This window comes from Drosophila novamexicana, unplaced genomic scaffold (assembly GCF_003285875.2).
Source record: "Drosophila novamexicana strain 15010-1031.04,08,12 unplaced genomic scaffold, DnovRS2.1 tig00001292-arrow-arrow-pilon, whole genome shotgun sequence".
Taxonomy (NCBI): Eukaryota; Metazoa; Arthropoda; class Insecta; order Diptera; family Drosophilidae; genus Drosophila; species Drosophila novamexicana.
The window spans coordinates 61,105-80,051 of NW_020824848.1; the positions used below are offsets into that span (position 1 = coordinate 61,105).

At 42.0% G+C, this 18,947-nt stretch overlaps 3 protein-coding genes across 4 annotated transcripts; 1 reads left to right on the forward strand and 2 right to left on the reverse strand.

Annotated features, from left to right (window-relative positions):
* The first annotated feature begins 325 nt into the window (after window positions 1-325).
* Window positions 326-1,418, forward strand: LOC115766935 (flocculation protein FLO11). The gene is made up of 3 exons (XM_030711023.1): window positions 326-391; window positions 468-881; window positions 915-1,418. Exons 1-3 carry the CDS (start codon window positions 326-328, stop codon window positions 1,416-1,418), a joined length of 984 nt encoding a protein of 327 aa, XP_030566883.1.
* A 1,392-nt stretch (window positions 1,419-2,810) lies between these two features.
* Window positions 2,811-8,749, reverse strand: LOC115766936 (proline-rich extensin-like protein EPR1). The gene is made up of 3 exons (XM_030711024.1): window positions 8,741-8,749; window positions 4,577-4,663; window positions 2,811-4,517 (listed from the first exon to the last, which is right to left on the reverse strand). Exons 1-3 carry the CDS (start codon window positions 8,747-8,749, stop codon window positions 2,967-2,969), a joined length of 1,647 nt encoding a protein of 548 aa, XP_030566884.1. The 3' UTR covers window positions 2,811-2,966.
* Window positions 8,750-16,121: 7,372 nt separating this feature from the next.
* Window positions 16,122-16,880, reverse strand: LOC115766968 (pupal cuticle protein Edg-91). 2 transcript variants are annotated; one of them, XM_030711062.1, is made up of 2 exons: window positions 16,590-16,880; window positions 16,122-16,493 (listed from the first exon to the last, which is right to left on the reverse strand). In XM_030711062.1, exons 1-2 carry the CDS (start codon window positions 16,846-16,848, stop codon window positions 16,423-16,425), a joined length of 330 nt encoding a protein of 109 aa, XP_030566922.1. In that variant the 5' UTR covers window positions 16,849-16,880; the 3' UTR covers window positions 16,122-16,422. The 2 variants fall into 2 exon arrangements, with proteins under 2 accessions (XP_030566922.1, XP_030566921.1); XM_030711061.1 differs by having other exon boundaries at window positions 16,581-16,880.
* Window positions 16,881-18,947: the final 2,067 nt, after the last annotated feature.

The window sequence follows — 18,947 nt, forward strand, 5'->3', positions numbered from 1 at the left end:
AATTATTTTGCGGCCAGTTTTGTTGGCAATTAAAGCGCAAGTGGATGCGGACATCAATATAAATATACCATATTCCATCGGGGATGGGGGGTAACCGACCAATTGATTCGCTGCAAATACAAAAATAAAGTATATATATATATGTATGTATTTTAAGTGTAGAGCGAAAAACTTGTATTAAACCTGATTGAAGAAGAAAAAAAACTATAATAGATTAATTTTGCGGCGCTGTCTTTTTTTTAGATAAATGCAAAATACATTAATTTAATGCAAAGCCAAATGCTAATTTTGGTAGCACAGCCGCAACGATTAGAAACATATAAATATGCGACACAAGCCTGACAACAGCATCATTTCTTCTTGGATTCTACAGAAGCGAGCTAGCAAAATGGTACACAACCACATCATTCGCAGGCTGGCGACTCGCACTCACAACTTACCTTTTGCTTTAACTCTTTCTTTTGCAGAAACTGTTGCTGATCTGTGCCCTCGTCGCCGCCGTTGCCGCGGATGTCAGCCATCTGCCCAGCAACCAGTACCTGCCACCTAACCGTGGTGCTGCGAGCGCGCCGGTTGCCTCCTATGCTGCCCCCAGCTACGAGACAGCTGCATCTGCTCCAGTCCAGAGCTTTGCCAGCCAATCGTACTCGGCTCCTGTCCAGTCCTACTCGGCTCCAGCTACCTACACTGCCGCCGCCTCGGCTCCAGTTCAGTCCTACGCAGCTCCTGCCCAGTCGTACTCGGCACCTGCCCAGTCCTACTCGGTCGCCGCCTCTGCTCCAGTTCAGTCCTACGCAGCTCCCGCCCAGTCCTACTCGGCTCCAGCTACCTACACCGCCGCCGCCTCGGCTCCAGTTCAGACTTACGCAGCTCCCGCTCCCGTCCAGAGCTACAGCGCACCCGCTGCCGTTGAGAGCTACACGCCCGCCGCCTCGGCTCCAGTCCAGACTTACAGCGCACCCGCTGCCGCTGCCGAGAGCTACGAAACCGCTGCCTCTGAGCCAGCACCAGCTCACAGCTTCTCCTCTGCTGATGGTTACCGCTACAAGACCCACCGTCGCGTTGTGCTGCGTCGCCACCGTCGTGATGTGAGCCACCTGCCTTCCAACGACTACTTGCCCCCTGTGCAGGCTGCTGCCTCTGCTCCATCCAGCGAGTACCTGCCCCCAGCAGCATCGGCTCCAGCTCCAGTCTACACTGCCGCCGCCTCGGCTCCAGTGCAGTCCTACTCGGCTCCAGTCCAGTCCTACTCGGCTCCCGTCCAGTCCTACTCGGCTCCTGCTCAATCCTACAGCGCACCCGCTGTCGAGAGCTACGAGACCGCTGCCTCCGAGCCAGCTCCAGCCCACAGCTTCTCCTCGTCTGATGGCTACCGTTACAAGACCCAACGTCGCGTCATCCGCCGCCGCAGATACTAAATGGAACGCTATCGAGGCTCCCAAAGCAATGGCAGCAAATCCAAATGTTAACTTTAAATGAAAAGTTGAATTTTATCATTTGTCTGGCAATTGTCAGGGAACGCAATTAATAAAGAAATGCCTTTAAAACGATTTAAAAACTTGATTTCAATTATCTACCTCGAATTACTTACAGGGAAATGTATTCTCCAATCCAAAATTCATAGGAATATTCACAGGAGTTAATGATCCGTCGGGAAATCGGCCGAATCGAAAAACAGTATCATATCATATCAAAAATTAGGTACTTCTATGGATTATTAAATATATATCAGTTAACAAAGGATCAATGGCGATCGATCGATAAAATATTAAGTTATTTTTCTGACTTTACTTTCGAGCATTTTGTTTTACCTGCCCCCAGCAGCATCGGCTCCAGCTCTTGTCTACACTGCCGCCGCCTCGGCTCCAGTCCAGTCCTACTCGGCTCCAGTCCAGTCCTACTCGGCTCCCGCCCAGTCCTACTCGGCTCCTGCTCAGTCCTACAGCGCACTCGCTGTCGAGAGCTACGAGACCGATGACCGATAACATTATCATCCAATTTGCATTTAACTTGGGTAAAATCAATTCACAATAAATCTACAGGTAAAACCTATTAAAAGTAGATCTGCGAAGCACAATAACACAAATAGCTAGCATACTCTTGGGTGCAGCTCTTGTAGCCTTCTAAAAGTATGCTCTATATCTACCTTAAATTAAATTATATATACATATTTATTGCCCAGATTGAATTAGCAACTATTTCTGAAAACTATATTAAATTTGTTAGACAAAAATATCATGGACCATCACATTTTCGAAATAATGCGAACGATCTGTAATGCTTCTTGGATTATGCTCACAAGCGACATATAAAAGTATGTTAAAGCTCAGAAAATTGGTTATGAAATAGGAATAAAAATCAAATAAAATATTTGAAATATAAAAAGCCCACATTTTTGCTTCAAATCGATTCCGGGCTTAATATATCTACCAAACGGAATCTTATGTGCGATTCTGGAAAAGTTCTTATATCTTTAAAAAATAATGTTAAAATTGACAAGCTTTGATTTTATACATTTTTTGAAAACCTCTTGAATGTTCCTCAGGGTTAATCATCATGCTCTACAAAAAGTAAACGGATTATTAACATTAAGGCATTATACCAGAAATAAATGTATCATATATAAACACTTATTCCTAAAATAATCATTTGATTAAACTTTTATTTGAAATTTGAAAAAAACGATTCCAAAGGTCGTCGCCTCTGAACTGGCAGCTTCATATGCATAGACATCGTTCGTTTTATTTCGGCACAATCGCACAGTTGTATGTAGATTTCATAAACATATTTAATGACTAAAATTCGATTGCAGAGCCCGCTGGCGCGGACTCAGGTACATCATTAATATTAAATATTAAATAATATTATTATAGTTAATTACAATTATTCAATATCGCAAGTTCCTATGGGCACGGAGAGGCAATCGCGTCAATTAATTAGTGCTGGGCAGGACGGGAAGCGGAAACCTAAAAATTGAAGGCGATCGCCGGTTTTGGATAGGAGTATCCCTCGCTCTTGGGTGCCGGAGCTGGCAGATACTGGGCCGGTGTGGGTGCCGGGAATGGAATTGCCGGCTTCGGATAGTCGTAACCCTGATGCTTGGGCTGAGGTGGGCTGGTCACCACCACGGGTGGTAAGTATTGTGGTGGGGGTGTGGTCTTGGGTATAACGGGTGGTGGAAATGGAATTGCGGGCTTTGGATAATCATATCCAGCACTTGGCTTGACGGGAGGTAAGTATTTCGGCTGTGGAGGGTTGGTGGGTTTCACAGGAGGTAAGTATTTGGGTTGAGGTGGGCTGGTGGGTTGCACGGGAGGTAAATATTTGGGTTGAGGTGGGCTGGTGGGTTTCACAGGAGGTAAGTATTTGGGTTGAGGTGGATTAGTGGGTATAGGAGCCGGAGGTGGGAATGGAATTGCCGGTTTTGGATAGTCATATCCCGATTTTGGCTTAACAGGAGGCAAGTATTGAGGTTGAGGTGGGCTTGTGGGCTTAACCGGAGCCAAGTATTGTGGTTTTGGGGGGCTCTTCGGAATAACTGGTGGTGGGAATGGAATTGATGGCTTTGGGTAATCATAGCCTGATTTTGGCTGCACAGGAGGCAGATATTTGGGCTGAGGTGGGCTGGTCGGCTTCACAGGAGGTAAGTATTTGGGTTGTGGTGGACTTGTCGGTCTTACCGGGGTCGGCGGTGGGAAAGGTATTGCCGGTTTCGGGTAATCATAGCCTGATTTTGGCTTGGCAGGTGGCAAATATTGAGGTTGAGGTGGACTTGTTGGCCTAACGGGAGGCAAGTACTGAGGCTGTGGTGTAGTCTTGACTATAACAGGTGGTGGGAAGGGTATCGCTGGCTTAGGGTAATCATAACCTTTGCTGGGCTGCACTGGGGGCAGATATTTGGGCTGCGGCGGGTTGGTCGGCTTCACGGGCGGCAAGTACTTGGGCTGAGGTGGGCTTGTGGGTTGAACGGGTGGTGGGAATGGAATTGCCGGCTTCGGGTATTCATATCCTCCACTTGGCTTGGCGGGAGGTAAGTATTTAGGCTGTGGTGGGCTGGTCGGCTTCACAGGCGGCAAGTACTGTGCTTGAGGAGGATTTGTTGGCTTAGCAGGTGGCAAATACTGTGGTTGAGGTGGACTCTTCGGTATCACTGGAGGTGGTGGTGGGAAGGGAATTGATGGCTTGGGATAATCGTAGCCTTTGCTGGGTTGCACTGGCGGCACATATTTCGGTTGCTCTGGAATAATCTGCTGCGGTGGCGGAGTATACTTCGGTTGCTCTGGAGGCGGGAACGGCACCGATGGGCGTGGATAGGAATAGCCACTCTGTATCTTCTGTGGTGGAGGGCTGGTGACTGGCGGGAAGGCAATTGTCGGCTTGGGATAATCATAGCCTCTGCTCGGCGGTTGGGGCTGCGGCGGGAAGGGCACCGATGGGCGTGGATAGGAATAACCATCCGTAAAGGGCACCTTCGGCTGCGGGTAATCATATCCCCCATGTACGTCATGGCTCAAGTCCTGAAAAATGTGAGCATCAGATGTGTGTCCAGTGAAAGTAAACATGAATATAACAATACCTGCAGCTGGCCATCCTGTTGGGTGGAGAATGGAGACAAACACTGGGCGCTCACGGCGCCTAGGATGATGCATAAAAAGCGAAGTTGCTGCAAATAATAAATAATACAAGAAATAATAAAATCTATTAGTCGAGCTCTTAAACATATTTACTGGACAGCTGATGGACAGCATCAATGGTGTTCGAATGGAGCGCGGATTAACACGTCAAGTTTCCGCACATAATTTGGCGAATATTTTTGTTAGATTTTTGAAATATTTAATTTTGACACAAGCAGCTGAGGTCAAAATTGGCACTGCTTAGAGCCCTAATTGGTTTGGGGCCGCGCGTCTACACAGGTCACTTCACAGAGGCTCGCAATGTGTTCCATTTGTAAATGACTTTTGATTAACAAGCCAAAAGCATTTAAACGCAATTCGCTTAAAGTTTTCAGCTTGGAATGCCGCGTGATGGCTCCCAATGACAGGCTGTTCATTAATTATGAGCCAAAGGCGCCCGCATGCCAAGCTGCCTCGCAGCCGGCTTATTGGGGCAGCAGAAACTGGTAGCAGCTGCCACAGCCGAAGCCTCGGACTGCGCCTCAATGTCAGTGCGTCTGCAATTAACATATGGCAGTCAGAGCCGACAAATGTTCTAATTACATAAGTGTTAACGATGTTACGTAATGTTTAATGCTCGGCTCAGTTCAAAGAACTTTTTACGGCCCGCGTCCCGAGCCATTCATCAGCTCGCATTTGATTATTAAAGTTGGCTTAATTAGTAAACTGTCAGATTTATTTAAATTGAATAGCGGCGAATGGCTTGCAACTAATTTGAGACAACTTTTTGTCAACCTTGAAGCGGAGAAAACAAATTGTAGCCATTAAAATCCATACCCTTGCCGTTGGGTACAGCAAATCTGTCAGTTGTTGGTAACAGAAATGGATTAAGTATATTTGTTTTTTTTTCTTTTTTATGACATAGTTTCAATCCAATCGAGCTGAGACAAACAAACAAGTCTGGCTTTAGATTTTGGCAAAGAACCCGGAATTTCTGAAGCACTTAATTTGTTGCGGGCATTGGAGACTACCTTGAGTGAGCTCTCGAAAGCCATAAACTCCTAACGACAAGCTATCAAGCGATTCGGTAACGCAGAAACAAAGCAAAGAACCCATCTAAATAAATATAAAAATAGTTTCAGACTCCCACGCAACATGCGGCTGACTTAAGCAACTCGTCGAGCTGAAACAGACATTTTTTGATTAATTGTAAGCAAAAAAGATATTAAAAAATTTGCCACTCCGCACACAGCAACTGAGGCCGAGTTGTCAGCTGTCGGTTCTTAAACTCAAGCTCGTCTCGACAAAAGTGCAATTGCACTGAATCCATAAAACACTAGAGAGAACAACTAATATAGGCGCATCGAAATCTTAATACACTTGCCGAAATGTGAGCAAAATTGTGAGGCACTTAATTGCAGAAATTTGAGAGCTTTCAATTGCCAAGGTGAAGTTCATTTTAAGTGAATTTCTTTCTTTAGAGCAAATGTTAAGGTTTTCCGATGGGACTTGGACTCATGTGTGTATCATAAACTCGTAAATGATCGATTTTTTAACTCTTGAGTAACAAAAATGTTTTTTATACAAGCATTGAATCCTATGGAAGCTGCGTGATGACGATAGTCCTAAACCTGAGGGAGCTATATCGACTCGTTCTTTGAATCTGATCCCCAATGGGGTTTAAGCAGAGGGTATCTTCTATGCGTTACACATTTCAAAACGCGATTGGAATGCTCTGTAAAAGGGTATAACAACTGTTGCTTCCTCAGCTACGACTGTCAGAGTTGTCTCGGTTCAGAGTTCTCTGTTCTGGGCGACATTTATTATAGTTTTATGGCTTAAATGATTTTTCTCAACCGCATTTAGCAACGAGCAAAAGCAACAACTTTGTGATATGTTGACCATTAAGTCACAGCCCAATTAAGTGAATATTTTTTGTGCTGAATTGTTTGTATATGGCTGTGACTCAGGTGTCATACAATAAATTCTCAACGTGCCGAGAGTAGAAGGCGTACCGCAAATGTGATTCGCTTTTTTTTTTTGCTTTTTTTTAATTTAATTTAACACATATGGAAATGTGATCAAAAAACGAAAACAATTCAGGTATTTTTTTTGGGCAACAGCATGCGGTTCTTAGATGAGCTGTTGTAGATTGTAAATATCCGCTCTAATTAAGAGTTACACATCAGATTTTTAGATACTATTTATAGCCATAAAACAGGTTTAACTGCCAAGATTGGAAGCCGAACCGGTTCAAAATTGTAACTCTTACAATTTTATTGATAGAACCAAATCCTGAAAAATGCTCAGAAAAGGAGTTAGTAAATTCTTAAGGTATATAAGGAATTTAATTGTTGTTGTAAAATAAAATCTGGGTTTGTGTATGTGCTAGATCAGCTTAACGAAAAGCTACTCAAAGCAGGTTGCTGGTTCTAACCCTGAACCGAATAGCCCACATAATTTTTTTTTTTGGTTTTTTTGCAGCCCTGTTAATTACAACATTTTTGACAAATTGCCAACTCATTTGAGCTGGCATAATTCTGTAATTCTCATAACTGTTGCAACAGCTGCACCCACAAGACTAGAGGGGGAAGAAGGAGGCAGACAGAGAATTTGATTGTTAAATCACGACGAGTCATTTTTACAACAATGCGTAATGGCAACAAAGCAAAAACAACTAGCTTTGGGGCGCGTTAATTGTCACAATTGAGGCGTGTGAAGTTCCCTTAACAAAAAAAAAAAGTCTGTGTGCGTGCGTGTGTTGGCAACCTTGAAGAAAATCTGGTTGTGGCTTTTTATAGCTGGCATTAATTACAATTTGCCACCCAATATACAGCAGCCAGCGCGATGACAACTTTTGTTCTGCGGCGAATGCAAAGCTTGCCGCATTGCGCATACGCAACGTGGTCGCTGGCCAAGCAAATTGTTGGGCAAATCGCTTGCAACATTTGTGGCATCGGCCAAGAACAGGTGCGTTTTAGCGTGAAGAGCGCTAAGTGGAGAGGGGTAGGGGACAAGGCGTCGAAACGGGCGTATTTATGAACGTTTCCGGTTCGTGGGTCTTCGCTTTGCTCAGCGGTGCGTCGAAACTGAGTTTTGGGTAACACTTTGTAAAGTTTAAGACTTATTATTAGACTTAAGGGTAACTCGTTTCCTTTGTCATCAGCCACATGCGACGCCTAATGGCTGTTGCGGCAGGTCGCGTTTTGTTTGCCACCTGTTTTTTGTTCAGTTTTTTTTTTTTTGCAGTTTTTCTCGGTTTTCTGTTATTTAATTTGTACTTGTACCGATTTTCCTCAATTGTAGCGCCGTTTATGCAAATTTTGCTAGCGCATGGCAATACGTAAACGAATCGTCGGCTTGCTCGTAAGTTGTTTGTTTTTGCTGTCGCTTTTAGAAACCGTTTTTTATACCCTAAAACCCATTGAAAATGCCCAAAAAGGGTATAAGGCCTTTGTGCAAATGTATGCAACAGGCAGAAGAAGAAATCGAAAAAAGTAGTCGATCTATACCTATTTTTCTCTGTATTCTCTGTTTCTTATAGACTATAAGAGCTAGAGATGTGATATTTGGAATAAAGCTTCTCCTTTTGATAAAGCTTATTTAAAAGTATCGGTAAATTGCATCGTGTCCATGAAATCGAAATAAATAGATAGCGACAACGATAGAGTCAGATGTGGAATAAACCGTTTTACATACCCTAAACCCATTGAAAATGTCCAAATATTTTGAACGTCGCCTTTCCTATTGATTAAGTTTGTCTAAAAGTATCGATAACTTACGTCGTTTCATTGAGCTCGATAAAATCGATGACGATTACGATAGAGTCAGATGCATAATATTAAAAACTTAATCAAGTTCGGCTAGTCGGGTGCTCCCCGAGTAAATACTCTAGCTTGATGTTTTTTTGTCTTTTCTTCTTCGTCGGTTGAGCAATTTTGTTTGACAGACAAATGCGATGCCGAAGTCGCAGTCGATGCCAGCTGCCAGCCACTGCAACTGGAACTGCACCCCAAAAAAGTGTGAACCTTTCTTGCATTCTAGCCTTAAGGTGCCTCTCAGCTGATATTGTTATTGCTTGATTGTTCAGATGCGGCACACACACACTATTTTACACTCAAACTCACCATCCTCATGCTTGAGCGGGGCTGCAACAGCGCGGGGCAAACGAAATATAGAGCTTAGAGCAACACTTGCGTCAGCAGCTAAAAATACATATATATTTATATATAGTTTATATATGGATTAGCATATGTTCTATATAGCACAGTGTCTCTTTTTCTGTTTATGGCAATAGCTGTCCACTCACACACAAGCAAACACGCGGCTAAAAACGCGTTGGGAAAAAACGCGCGCGTTTCGCTAGTAAGAACGACGCACGAGAATGTAACGCCGCCTGGCAGCAGACGATGCGAACTCGATCAGATTTGAAGTTCAAATAACAAAAACTGCGCCAACGCACGGCTTATTTATAAGAGCGTCAGCCCGAAGTTGGCCGAGACTTCGGCTCCGACCGCGACTCCAACGCGTCGGCTACGCATGCGCCACTTCGCCAGGTGATGCAGGTGGTGGCAGGTTGACTTGGGCCTGGCCGAGAACTAATTTCAAGTGCAGCAGCAGCAGCTCGGCTTCCTGCATGTTTATTGATTTGCCACGCAGCTCGTGTGTGCAACAGAGCTGCCAAAACCACACGAGATTCACGTTTTTGGGCTACTGTTTCAAATTTGATCTGACCTTGACTGTGTCTTCGACTCCCTGACTTGCTGAAATCGCAATGTCCAAAGCAAAGCTTAAATTTTGTATACCCTGTACGCAAATGGCTTAGACGGGTATGTCGCAGATATGCAGCCAGCAACAGCTCTGGGTGGAACGGGACCAGGGAAGAGAAATATTTTGATTATTATCAAAGATAACCTTAGAGCTTAAATTGTTTTGTCAAACTCTTAAACTTACCGAGTTATGAATAAATAAAAAAAAAAGTTGATATCGATTTTGATCAATTTGAAGAAGTTTAAACTTTGTATACCCTGTGTAAATGGGTAAGCAGGGTATAAGGCACGCATGCAGCCAGCAACAAAACTGAAACGGGAGAAGGAGAAAAATATTTTGATTATTCTCAAAGATATGCTAAACACAAAGATGTTTACTCTAACTCTTAAGCTTACCGAGATATGAAGAAAAAACGGCCGTTGATATCGATTTTGATCGATTTCGTGGCAATAAAGTGAGTTATCGATGGAGTTCCCTAGCTCTCATGAGCTCGCAGATCTGAAAAAGATTGGCATGACTTAATTAATGATATATATGATTATATATGCCTGCCACAATACAACCTAAGCCTGGTTACAGGGTATCTACCAGTCGAGCACGTTCGATAACTCCTTTTTTTGATCTTATGAAGTCTGTAATCTGAAAAAGATTGACATGGCTAAATTGATAAGGCAGATCGAAAATATGATATATATACCTTAAAAGATCGCAGATGAATCCTTGTGCCTGCTACACAAATCCCGAGCCTGCTTACAGGGTATCTACCAGTCGAGCACGTTCGATAACTCCTTTTTTTATCTTATGAAGTCTGTAATCTGAAAAAGATTGACATGGCTAAATTGATAAGGCTGCTCAATAATATGATATACATATATACCTTAAAAGATCGCAGATGAATCCTTGTGCCTGCTACACAAATCCCGAGCCTGCTTACAGGGTATCTACCAGTCGAGCATATCGACCACAGCACTCCTGATTTGATTGGCTTTTGTTATCTTTTTGGCAAGCATTTTGAGAGCTGCCAATCGACCTTAGCTGAGATTTCCACTCCAAATTCACTTAGTTTCACTTTCAGATACTCTGGGTTATATTTGGGGCTTGTCGCTTGGCAATCAAAAGGTAATGCAAAGCCACAATTGATCCAAGATCCATCAATCATCGGCTCAACTGAAACTAAAATCATGAAATTAAAACTGCACCCAGAAGCGAGTGCAGCCAGTTTGGTTTTGGGGGTAGTTCATACTATTCTAACAACCTTGCTCGCAACACTTTTAATTGTTAATTAATGTTGTTTCATTCATTAATCGCTCCGCTGACAAATTATCGAACGTTTAATGGATTGCGTGGCAGTTGCTTTTAATTGAAAACCCTAAAAAGCAAAACAAAACAAATAATCTATGTAAGCTACGAAAAAGAGGAAGAAGAAATATGCTGGTTGCGCACAGCTCGTTAAAAAGCTAGAAATTGAATTATTATTAATAATAATTTGGCCGAAAAACCGGAAGATACGCATATCGAAATCCCAAACGATTTGTACGATCCGCTGCGAGCACGGTTCAAGTATTTCAACTTTCAAATTGCGATATTTGTGGCAATCAAAGCAAATAAATGCCATTAACAAACCAAACTGTTAATTAAAAAATTAAACCAGGAGACAGACGAGTCGAGATGCTCTATTCTAAATACAGAGCCAAGTCTATTATATAAAGCCAAACTAAAGCCGCTTAGTCTACGCAGTTGCAGCTTGTCTGAAAACGGTTTTAAATATTTATGAAAATAGAAAATACTTAAAATACAAGCATTTAATTGCGACATTTAGTTGCCAGTATCGGCTCGACTAAGTGGACAGGTTCTCTTTGCGAGCTCCATGCTGATTTGTATGCGATCCCAGTGACAGTCGCTGTCAGGATGTGCTTGGCCAGAACTAGTTAAGATGCTTCGCACCTGACACATAAATAATAAGTTCACTTGGCGGTTTTATGGATTTCGACACCTGACCAGCGACTACAACAATTTCGCCAGTGGCATACAAAAAAAGGTAAGTTAATATTAAAATAAAATAAATAAATAAACGCTGCTCAATCAAACCGCGATGTAAAATTAGCGACAACAAATGAATCAGCAGCAAGCATTTTCACCCACTGCAAAGCCGCAAAGCAGTTCAATAAACCTCAACGATACTTTTTAAATATTGATGAAAAATGATACAATATAACGACAAAATAAATAAATTAGCTGGCAGAGTAAACTGACAGCGCAAGGCCGACGCAAATATGCTCTTCCCACAACTCTAACTAACACCAATTGACAATAAATGTCGAATTAATTTATAGTTGATGGTTGATTATTAATATTTTCTGTCTGCGCTGTGTGCCTTTGGGAGTTCCCTTATTCGAAACATAAATGATTTTTGATATATAAATCAATTCAAGACAATTTCTAGCTAAAGAAAAGGAATGCTGGTTTGAATCCAATAGATGGACAGCTTGTTGCTGTAATAAAAATAATAATAATAATAATAATAATAATAATAATAATAATAATAATAATAATAATAATAATAAAAATAGAAAGCGTAATAATAATTGTAACAATAAAAATAGACTACAATAATGATATTAATATAACCAATAATAATAATACAATTTTCAAGAGCTTAAAAAAACACATGCAATACTTCTAATTGAATTTTTTGTATATTGTTTATAGGCAGCGGCTGCCATAAATTTGAGAAATTTGAGCATTTAATTTATAGCAAACATTCTTCAACGATTAGCTTTTGAGGCAGCCGAACTTTGGTTTTATTTGCAGTATAAATTTTCGGTCATAAAAGCAGCAGCAGCAGCAGCAGCAGCTCAGCGACTGGCAGCTTAAACCGGCAACAATAACAATCACAACAACAGCAACAACAACAAGTTCAAGTTAATTACATACATCCTACAACATGAACAGATCAGCAGCAGCAGCAGCAACAACAAAACGTCAACAATTTTTGCACTTTTGCCTCAAGGTCGCAGCATCAGAGTCATTGGGCTCAGCTTCGACTTCAGCTCCGGCTGCACAATGAATTGTCAGTTTTAAGTGCCGGGAGATGCACCATCTGATCCTGTTACAAAGAAGGAAGTGGAGCTGCAGGCGGAGATCGGGTTCTGTTTATCGATTCTGGTTCTCGTTTAGAAAGTTTACAGCATGCGTGACCTTAGCGTGGAGGATTTGATGTGCTGGCTTTTGTGACTGTGAATGATGTCGTTGTTTTCACAGCTAACTAGCAGAAATATGGCCTTAAATCAAATGAGACTTCCCGTCAGCAATTTGACGCAAAATAATGATTATTATATTATGATTTAGAATATGTGCCAAAATGGACAGCTGGACAGATGGACAGCTATTGTCTATTTTGTTTCCTTCTTAGCTCTCGCTAATCTAGCCGCAGCTCTGATTATATGGCTCACTGAACGGCACCGAACGCTTTAATCAAAGCCAAATAATACTTAGTTTAGCAAATCAAACGAATGCCGTAAAGTTTTATTTATGAGCATTTCGGTGCGTTCATAAATCACTTGACTCGGGAGGAGTGCACCCACAACCATGTTAGATACGGAGGATGGCCAAAAATAAATACCATGTCCGACCGAAAAAAAAAAATTCTTTAACGCAAATGTTGCAAATGTTGCGGAAGTTAAAGGCTAATTAAAACGCTTGACTTTTGGAATTGCTGGTAATAAAATTACGAGCTGGTAAAGTTTGCTTATACCCATTAATAATAGGCGAGAGAGCATGATAGTTATGTGCAAGTGTATGTAACAGATTGAGGAAAGCACCAAGAGCATAAAGAGCATAAAACTTTTCAGGAAGAAATCTTAAACCGGAAGACGAACTGAATAGTTATGTATAAATTCTCGAAGGAAACATAGACATCGGACTATAAATACCTAAGTTAATTATGAATACCCTTTCTAGTGTGAGATATATTTAAAAAGAAGCAAAGCCGCTTGTAACGTCAGCTCAGGGTATCTCCAAGTCGGGCACTCCCGTATAGAGCACATTTGCTTGTCTTGTTTTGGGGCGCGTTTCTGGTCGGATGCATTTAGAGCCACGCTGGCCACAATTGATTGCCCTTGCTCTTGCCAACTCGAGCATGGGACACAGGTAATTAAGGTGTGCGGGGCGTCTCAGTAAAGAGCAGAACAACAGCCCACACACACACGCACCGCGCCCTGTGGTGCGCCATTCACACATATGAAGATCGCATGAAGATCGCATGAAGATCAGCGTGCAAGGTCAAAGACGAAACTTAAATACCTTTTGGCATGACCGAGAGACCGACCGCAGGTCGCGGCCAGCTCGATTCTCACCTGCGGCAGCATACCACAAAAGTCGCCAAATTGCCGCAGCGAGCGGAACAGTCGAACACGTTTTTTGCGGCCAGTTCAATGGCCAGTTTTGAGGGTCGCATGTCGCAGTAGCAACAGGATGGGGTTCAAGTGCGTATGCAACTGTGTCCTTGGTGGCAAGCAGACGAACACGACGCAGACGTAGTCACTATTATTCTTGTCGTTGTTGTTGTTTTTGTTTTTGTTGTTTTTGTGGCTGCTGCCCTGCGCTATGTGCGCCACATATCAATGAGGCAGTCAAACGAAAGACTTAAGACACGAACTTGTCGCAGCAGGAACTTTTCGCAACAGCTTTAAGCCGACTCTAAACAGTTAATGCTTCATGCATATAGATTGATTATTTATCTATAATCGCATATAATTACCATAAGAAAAACCAGGAGGGCTGATTGCATTTTAACGCCAGCAAGATCTGATTGTTCAAGGCGTCCCGCTAATGACCCGATTAGCGTCTAATTGAATTATTACATAGCCCACGCAGCTACGCACAAAGAAATCAATCAAAACGTGGGCGATCGTGCACTTGAACTCGCGTCCGACAATTGTTTGGAATATATACAATATCTATAAGCGTTTAAAGAGCTCACATCTCGGAAAACCTGCTCATGACTTTACGCTTTTCGATTATTCTTGGACTTGGACAATTTGCTAGTCCGGTTTGTTGCATTGTTTCCTCTTTTTTTTTTGCTTTCGTAATGAGTGTGTAAAACCCATTTAATGTGATTATTGGGCAAGTCATGCTCTTCAAAATTTGGGCCATTCAGGCGACTTATTCATGAGCAATGATCCAAAAATAATCCGAATATTTCATCCGTTTGTTGACTGTAAGCGCAAGCAAGTGCACTGCGGAATGTTATTGTTGTTAATTAATGTTTTTTTTTTCGAGTTTGATTTGTATTTAAAAACCAGTTTATTGCTTCATTTAACCAATATTTATCGCTTTGGCGGCTTGCCTAAAAAAGAATTGCAAAAATTTGGCAAACATCAATTATGATAAATGCTCAGCTTGGCCACGCTTCAGCCAAATGAAAAGAAAGAAATATGAGAAAAATATACAAAACAAGTATATACAAAACGTGAGCGCCACTCAACAAATGATTATTTAATAGCCAATTTAACAGCATTGTCTGCAAATATGAATACAAAGCGTACACAACACAGACAAAACGTTTTGTGAATGAATACCGTGAAATGTTCTTGATATTGACATTTATGTGGCAAACAAATATCGAAAATAAAAGTCATATTCAGCTTAAGTATTTAAATGTGAACAAAGGTCAATAACGCATCGAATTCTTGGCTTGATTTAAGCGCGACAATTTTGAGTTTTGTGTGTTTTTATACCCATTGATAATTGTTTTAAAAGGGTAGCATGTTTTTGTGCAAATGATTTGGACATGGAGCAATAAATTCATTACTGAGAATCAAGGGAGAATAAATAAACAAATAAAAGGCAAAGGAGCTTACAAAGTAGATATACATATTATTGATCAGGACTACGAATGGAGTCCATATAGTCTGAGTCTAAGTCCGTTTGAGACTGGAAAGATTCGGCTCGTTGCCGTCTCCAGGGTATCTCCTAGTCGGACACTGCTAACTAACGCACTCTGGCTTGCTTTTTTTTTGGCAAGGTTCACAGCTGCCGCGCACCCATTCATCATTAATTTGGCATGTAAATTTTATGCAAAGCTGATCCGTACGATCGAATCAAATCGAATCGAATCGAATCAAACGGTTATAAGCCTGTCTGTCACCTTTGCCCGTTAATCTTGCCGTTCGGCTGCAGCACTTCCGCGCGACCTTTCGTCAAGAGACAAGCTGATAGACGGACAGACAGACAGCCGGACGGACAGACAGACTGACTGACAGTTGGCTCAGACGGACAAAGCTTGACGCTGTGTTTATTTATGGCCCAATAGCTAATTGTTTTTCGGCGCCAAATGTCAGCTGCAAAGGGCTTACACAATGTGCCCGAAGAAGCGACTCTCCGTTTTATGACGCTCATAAATTACGCATACGCCCCCCAAAACCAAGCAAAAGCACATCAGCTACTGGCTATCTACGAATTGCGTGACAAAGTTCTTACCAGATTTGCGAGCACTTCGAGAACCAGAGTTTAATTTGTTTCATTTGCATAGAAATGGGCAACGCCTGTGGCTCGTCACGTCGCCGGCGCTGATTAATTCGGCTCTTAATTTGTTTGAAGAGTCAGTTAATTAGCGCAAGTTGAAGTAGAAGTCGTGTTCGAAGTCGAGTTATGGGCTCTGCACATATTTGCCGAAACCACATTTGAATTTAAAATGTTTACATTTCATTTATTTATTTCGGCGTTTTCGGCAACGTTTCACTCGGTTTCTTTGACATCTAATATATATAATACTTCTGAATGTATGGGTGTTGCGACTACCTCTGCTTCTTCTTAAGATGATGTAGGTCGTTAAGTTGAAACGATTGTGGCTATAAATTAATATTGTTTGTTTTTTCATTTCTCTCGTTCTTTTTTTTGTGATTTTGTTGCTTAATTAAAGCAATTATCCTTGTGCAATTAAATTGAAGCTAAAGTGCAAACTACTAAGGAATTTGGTCACGAACGCAGCCTCGCTGAGTGCTGAGCATGAGCTATGAGGTGAGAGGTTGACTCCCATTTAGAAATAGTGTCCATAGTGTCCATGATGATGGTGATGCAGTCCATAGTAGCCGCCATAGTAGGGATAGCCTGTCAGTGAGATAAAGACCAAACAGTTTAGCAGGCATTAGATGGACCCCTTGGTCCCTTTGTCCCTTGGCCAATCCGCGGACTCACCAAACTCACCCAGGCCGTAGTAGCTGCCGCTATAGTGGGGCCAGTAGCCGCCGCCGCCATAGTAGCTGCCCAGATATGGTGAGGCATAGTAGCCATAGCCATAGGAGGCGGCGCCCTGCAGATCCTTTTCCTCAGCCTCGACGCCCGCCTCCAGGTCTCCGGCCGCGCTCTGCTCCTCCTGCGGACGTGGCGCTGCCTCCGAGCAGCTCAGCAGCAGGCAAAACAAGGCACAGGCCAGCAGCAGATAGACGGAGCGCAAGTTGAACATTTTGTTGAATAAGTTTTGGGTTTCCTCTTGCTTCTTGCCACTTGAAGTGTACAACTGACTGACGCTGGAGCCGTGCTGCATGTTTATATAATGCCAGCGATTCTTGCAACGTCGCCCATCAAAGCGCAGCGACAAAACAATTGTCTACGAAAATTTGCCTACAAAATCACAAAAAAAAAAACTGAAAAACAGAAAAAATCCCCCCAATTCGGCGACTCCATGACTGCGTGTGCCTCTAACAATGCCCCACCAGCGGGCAGCCACCCACACGCCAGCTTCTCAATGAAGCGTACTCAGTGCTTGGTACTCGCAACTCGTGCCTTGGGGCCTCGAGGGGCTACTATTTCTTGCATGACCGATTACTAATTACAATGCTGCTAACTCTGTCTACCTCTCACCCGCCCTCTCTCTCTCTCTCTGGTCAGTGGGGTCAATGTCGCAAGCAATATCAATTCTTAAAAGCCTACAATTTTTTTAACTCAATTTAATTGCAATTGTCAAAATAAATCTATATCTGCAGCAGTTCAAAAACCTTCTGACGTAGAGAAAGTTGTGATTACATAACAAGAACACGCTTGGCAGCATCCAAGAATTTTTAAAAGCATTATTTATGGCTGTCCAGTCCACCAACACATAGCGCTAAGCACGCGCTCTAAAATAAATTAAACTTTTGGCAAAGTTGCTAAACAACAATCTAAAACAATAAAAATAGAACTCTAGCTAAACATAAGACGTCAAAAAAATATAAATGTGGAAATGAGAACGCGTCCATTTGGAACTTCTCAAAATGTAACAGACGAAATATGCGAAAAAGGGGCCCATTAAAAAGCAAGATAGGCAAATCTGATATAAAACTATTTAGAAAATATGTGCTACTAACTTTTAAACGGAAGTCGAAAATTCTATATACATTAATATAAAGTCAATTGTTTCCTATCTCCGTAGTCAAAACATTTCTGTTTCCCATACGATGGGCCTCAAAATTCGATCTCAAAGAGTTTCATGTATTCATGTATTTTACAGGTATTCATGAATTTTACAGGTGCTTCACACTTTTCGCAAAATCGACCCTTGCTAGTGGAAAATGTGTAGAAGAGCTTAAGAATTTCACAACTATTTTCTAAGCCACAAAAAAAAGTGAATAACATTTCATCCATAAATGTGAAAAATAGGTGAAAATGTTATCTTAAAAATTTTAAGGAAAATAACTGAGTCGGGCAAAGCTGGGTAATGTCCGCTAGACATAAATAGAAACATGTTTTTATTATTTACACTATTCAAGTTCATTGGGCTCAGGTGCGTCTCTTTTCTGGTTAGAAGCTACTGGGTAACGAGGTCAAAATAGTTTATGATCTTTTTTCTTTATTCTCTTTGCACTTCTCTTTCTCTTTCATCCAACTGCTAATTGTTGACAGCTTTGCAGCCGTGTTCATGCTTTGAGTGTTGTTTCTCAGCAATTTGTATGTTGTGCGGGGTCAGGGTTCAAGACAATGGGCTCTGGCACGTTAAGAGAACTAGCTAAGGTTCCAGCTAGCCAGCTAATTGCCAGTTGGCTTATCTAAATTGCCGCATTAACCAAGAACCTGCGACGCAGACGTTGTAATTACCCAAATTAAATGCTTGGCTGGCCAGCAAGAGAATCCAAAGACTCATTAGGCCCCCCACCCCAAACATGCATGGAACAAGGGCTTTTTAAATTTATGTGAGTTATTGAAATCTTAAAAACATATTTAAATTAAAGCAATTGTGCTCTAGTCGGCAGTGCTCGACAAGAAGTTACCCTGTGCCCACTAACGGCACACAAACAATTACATGCATTAGGGCATGTATTAAGAGTACGTATTTGTAAAGTACTTTGCCGCTGAAAGTTATCAAAATAGAGATGAAGGTACATACATACATACATGCATACATGTATACATGCATATTTACATGCATACATGCAAACATGCATACATGCACACATGCATACATACTTGCATATGTACATGCATATATACATACCATGCATACATACATACATACATAGGATACGTACATCTACATACATACATCTACATACATACATCCACTTACCTGCCCCACCTCCTCCTGTTCCA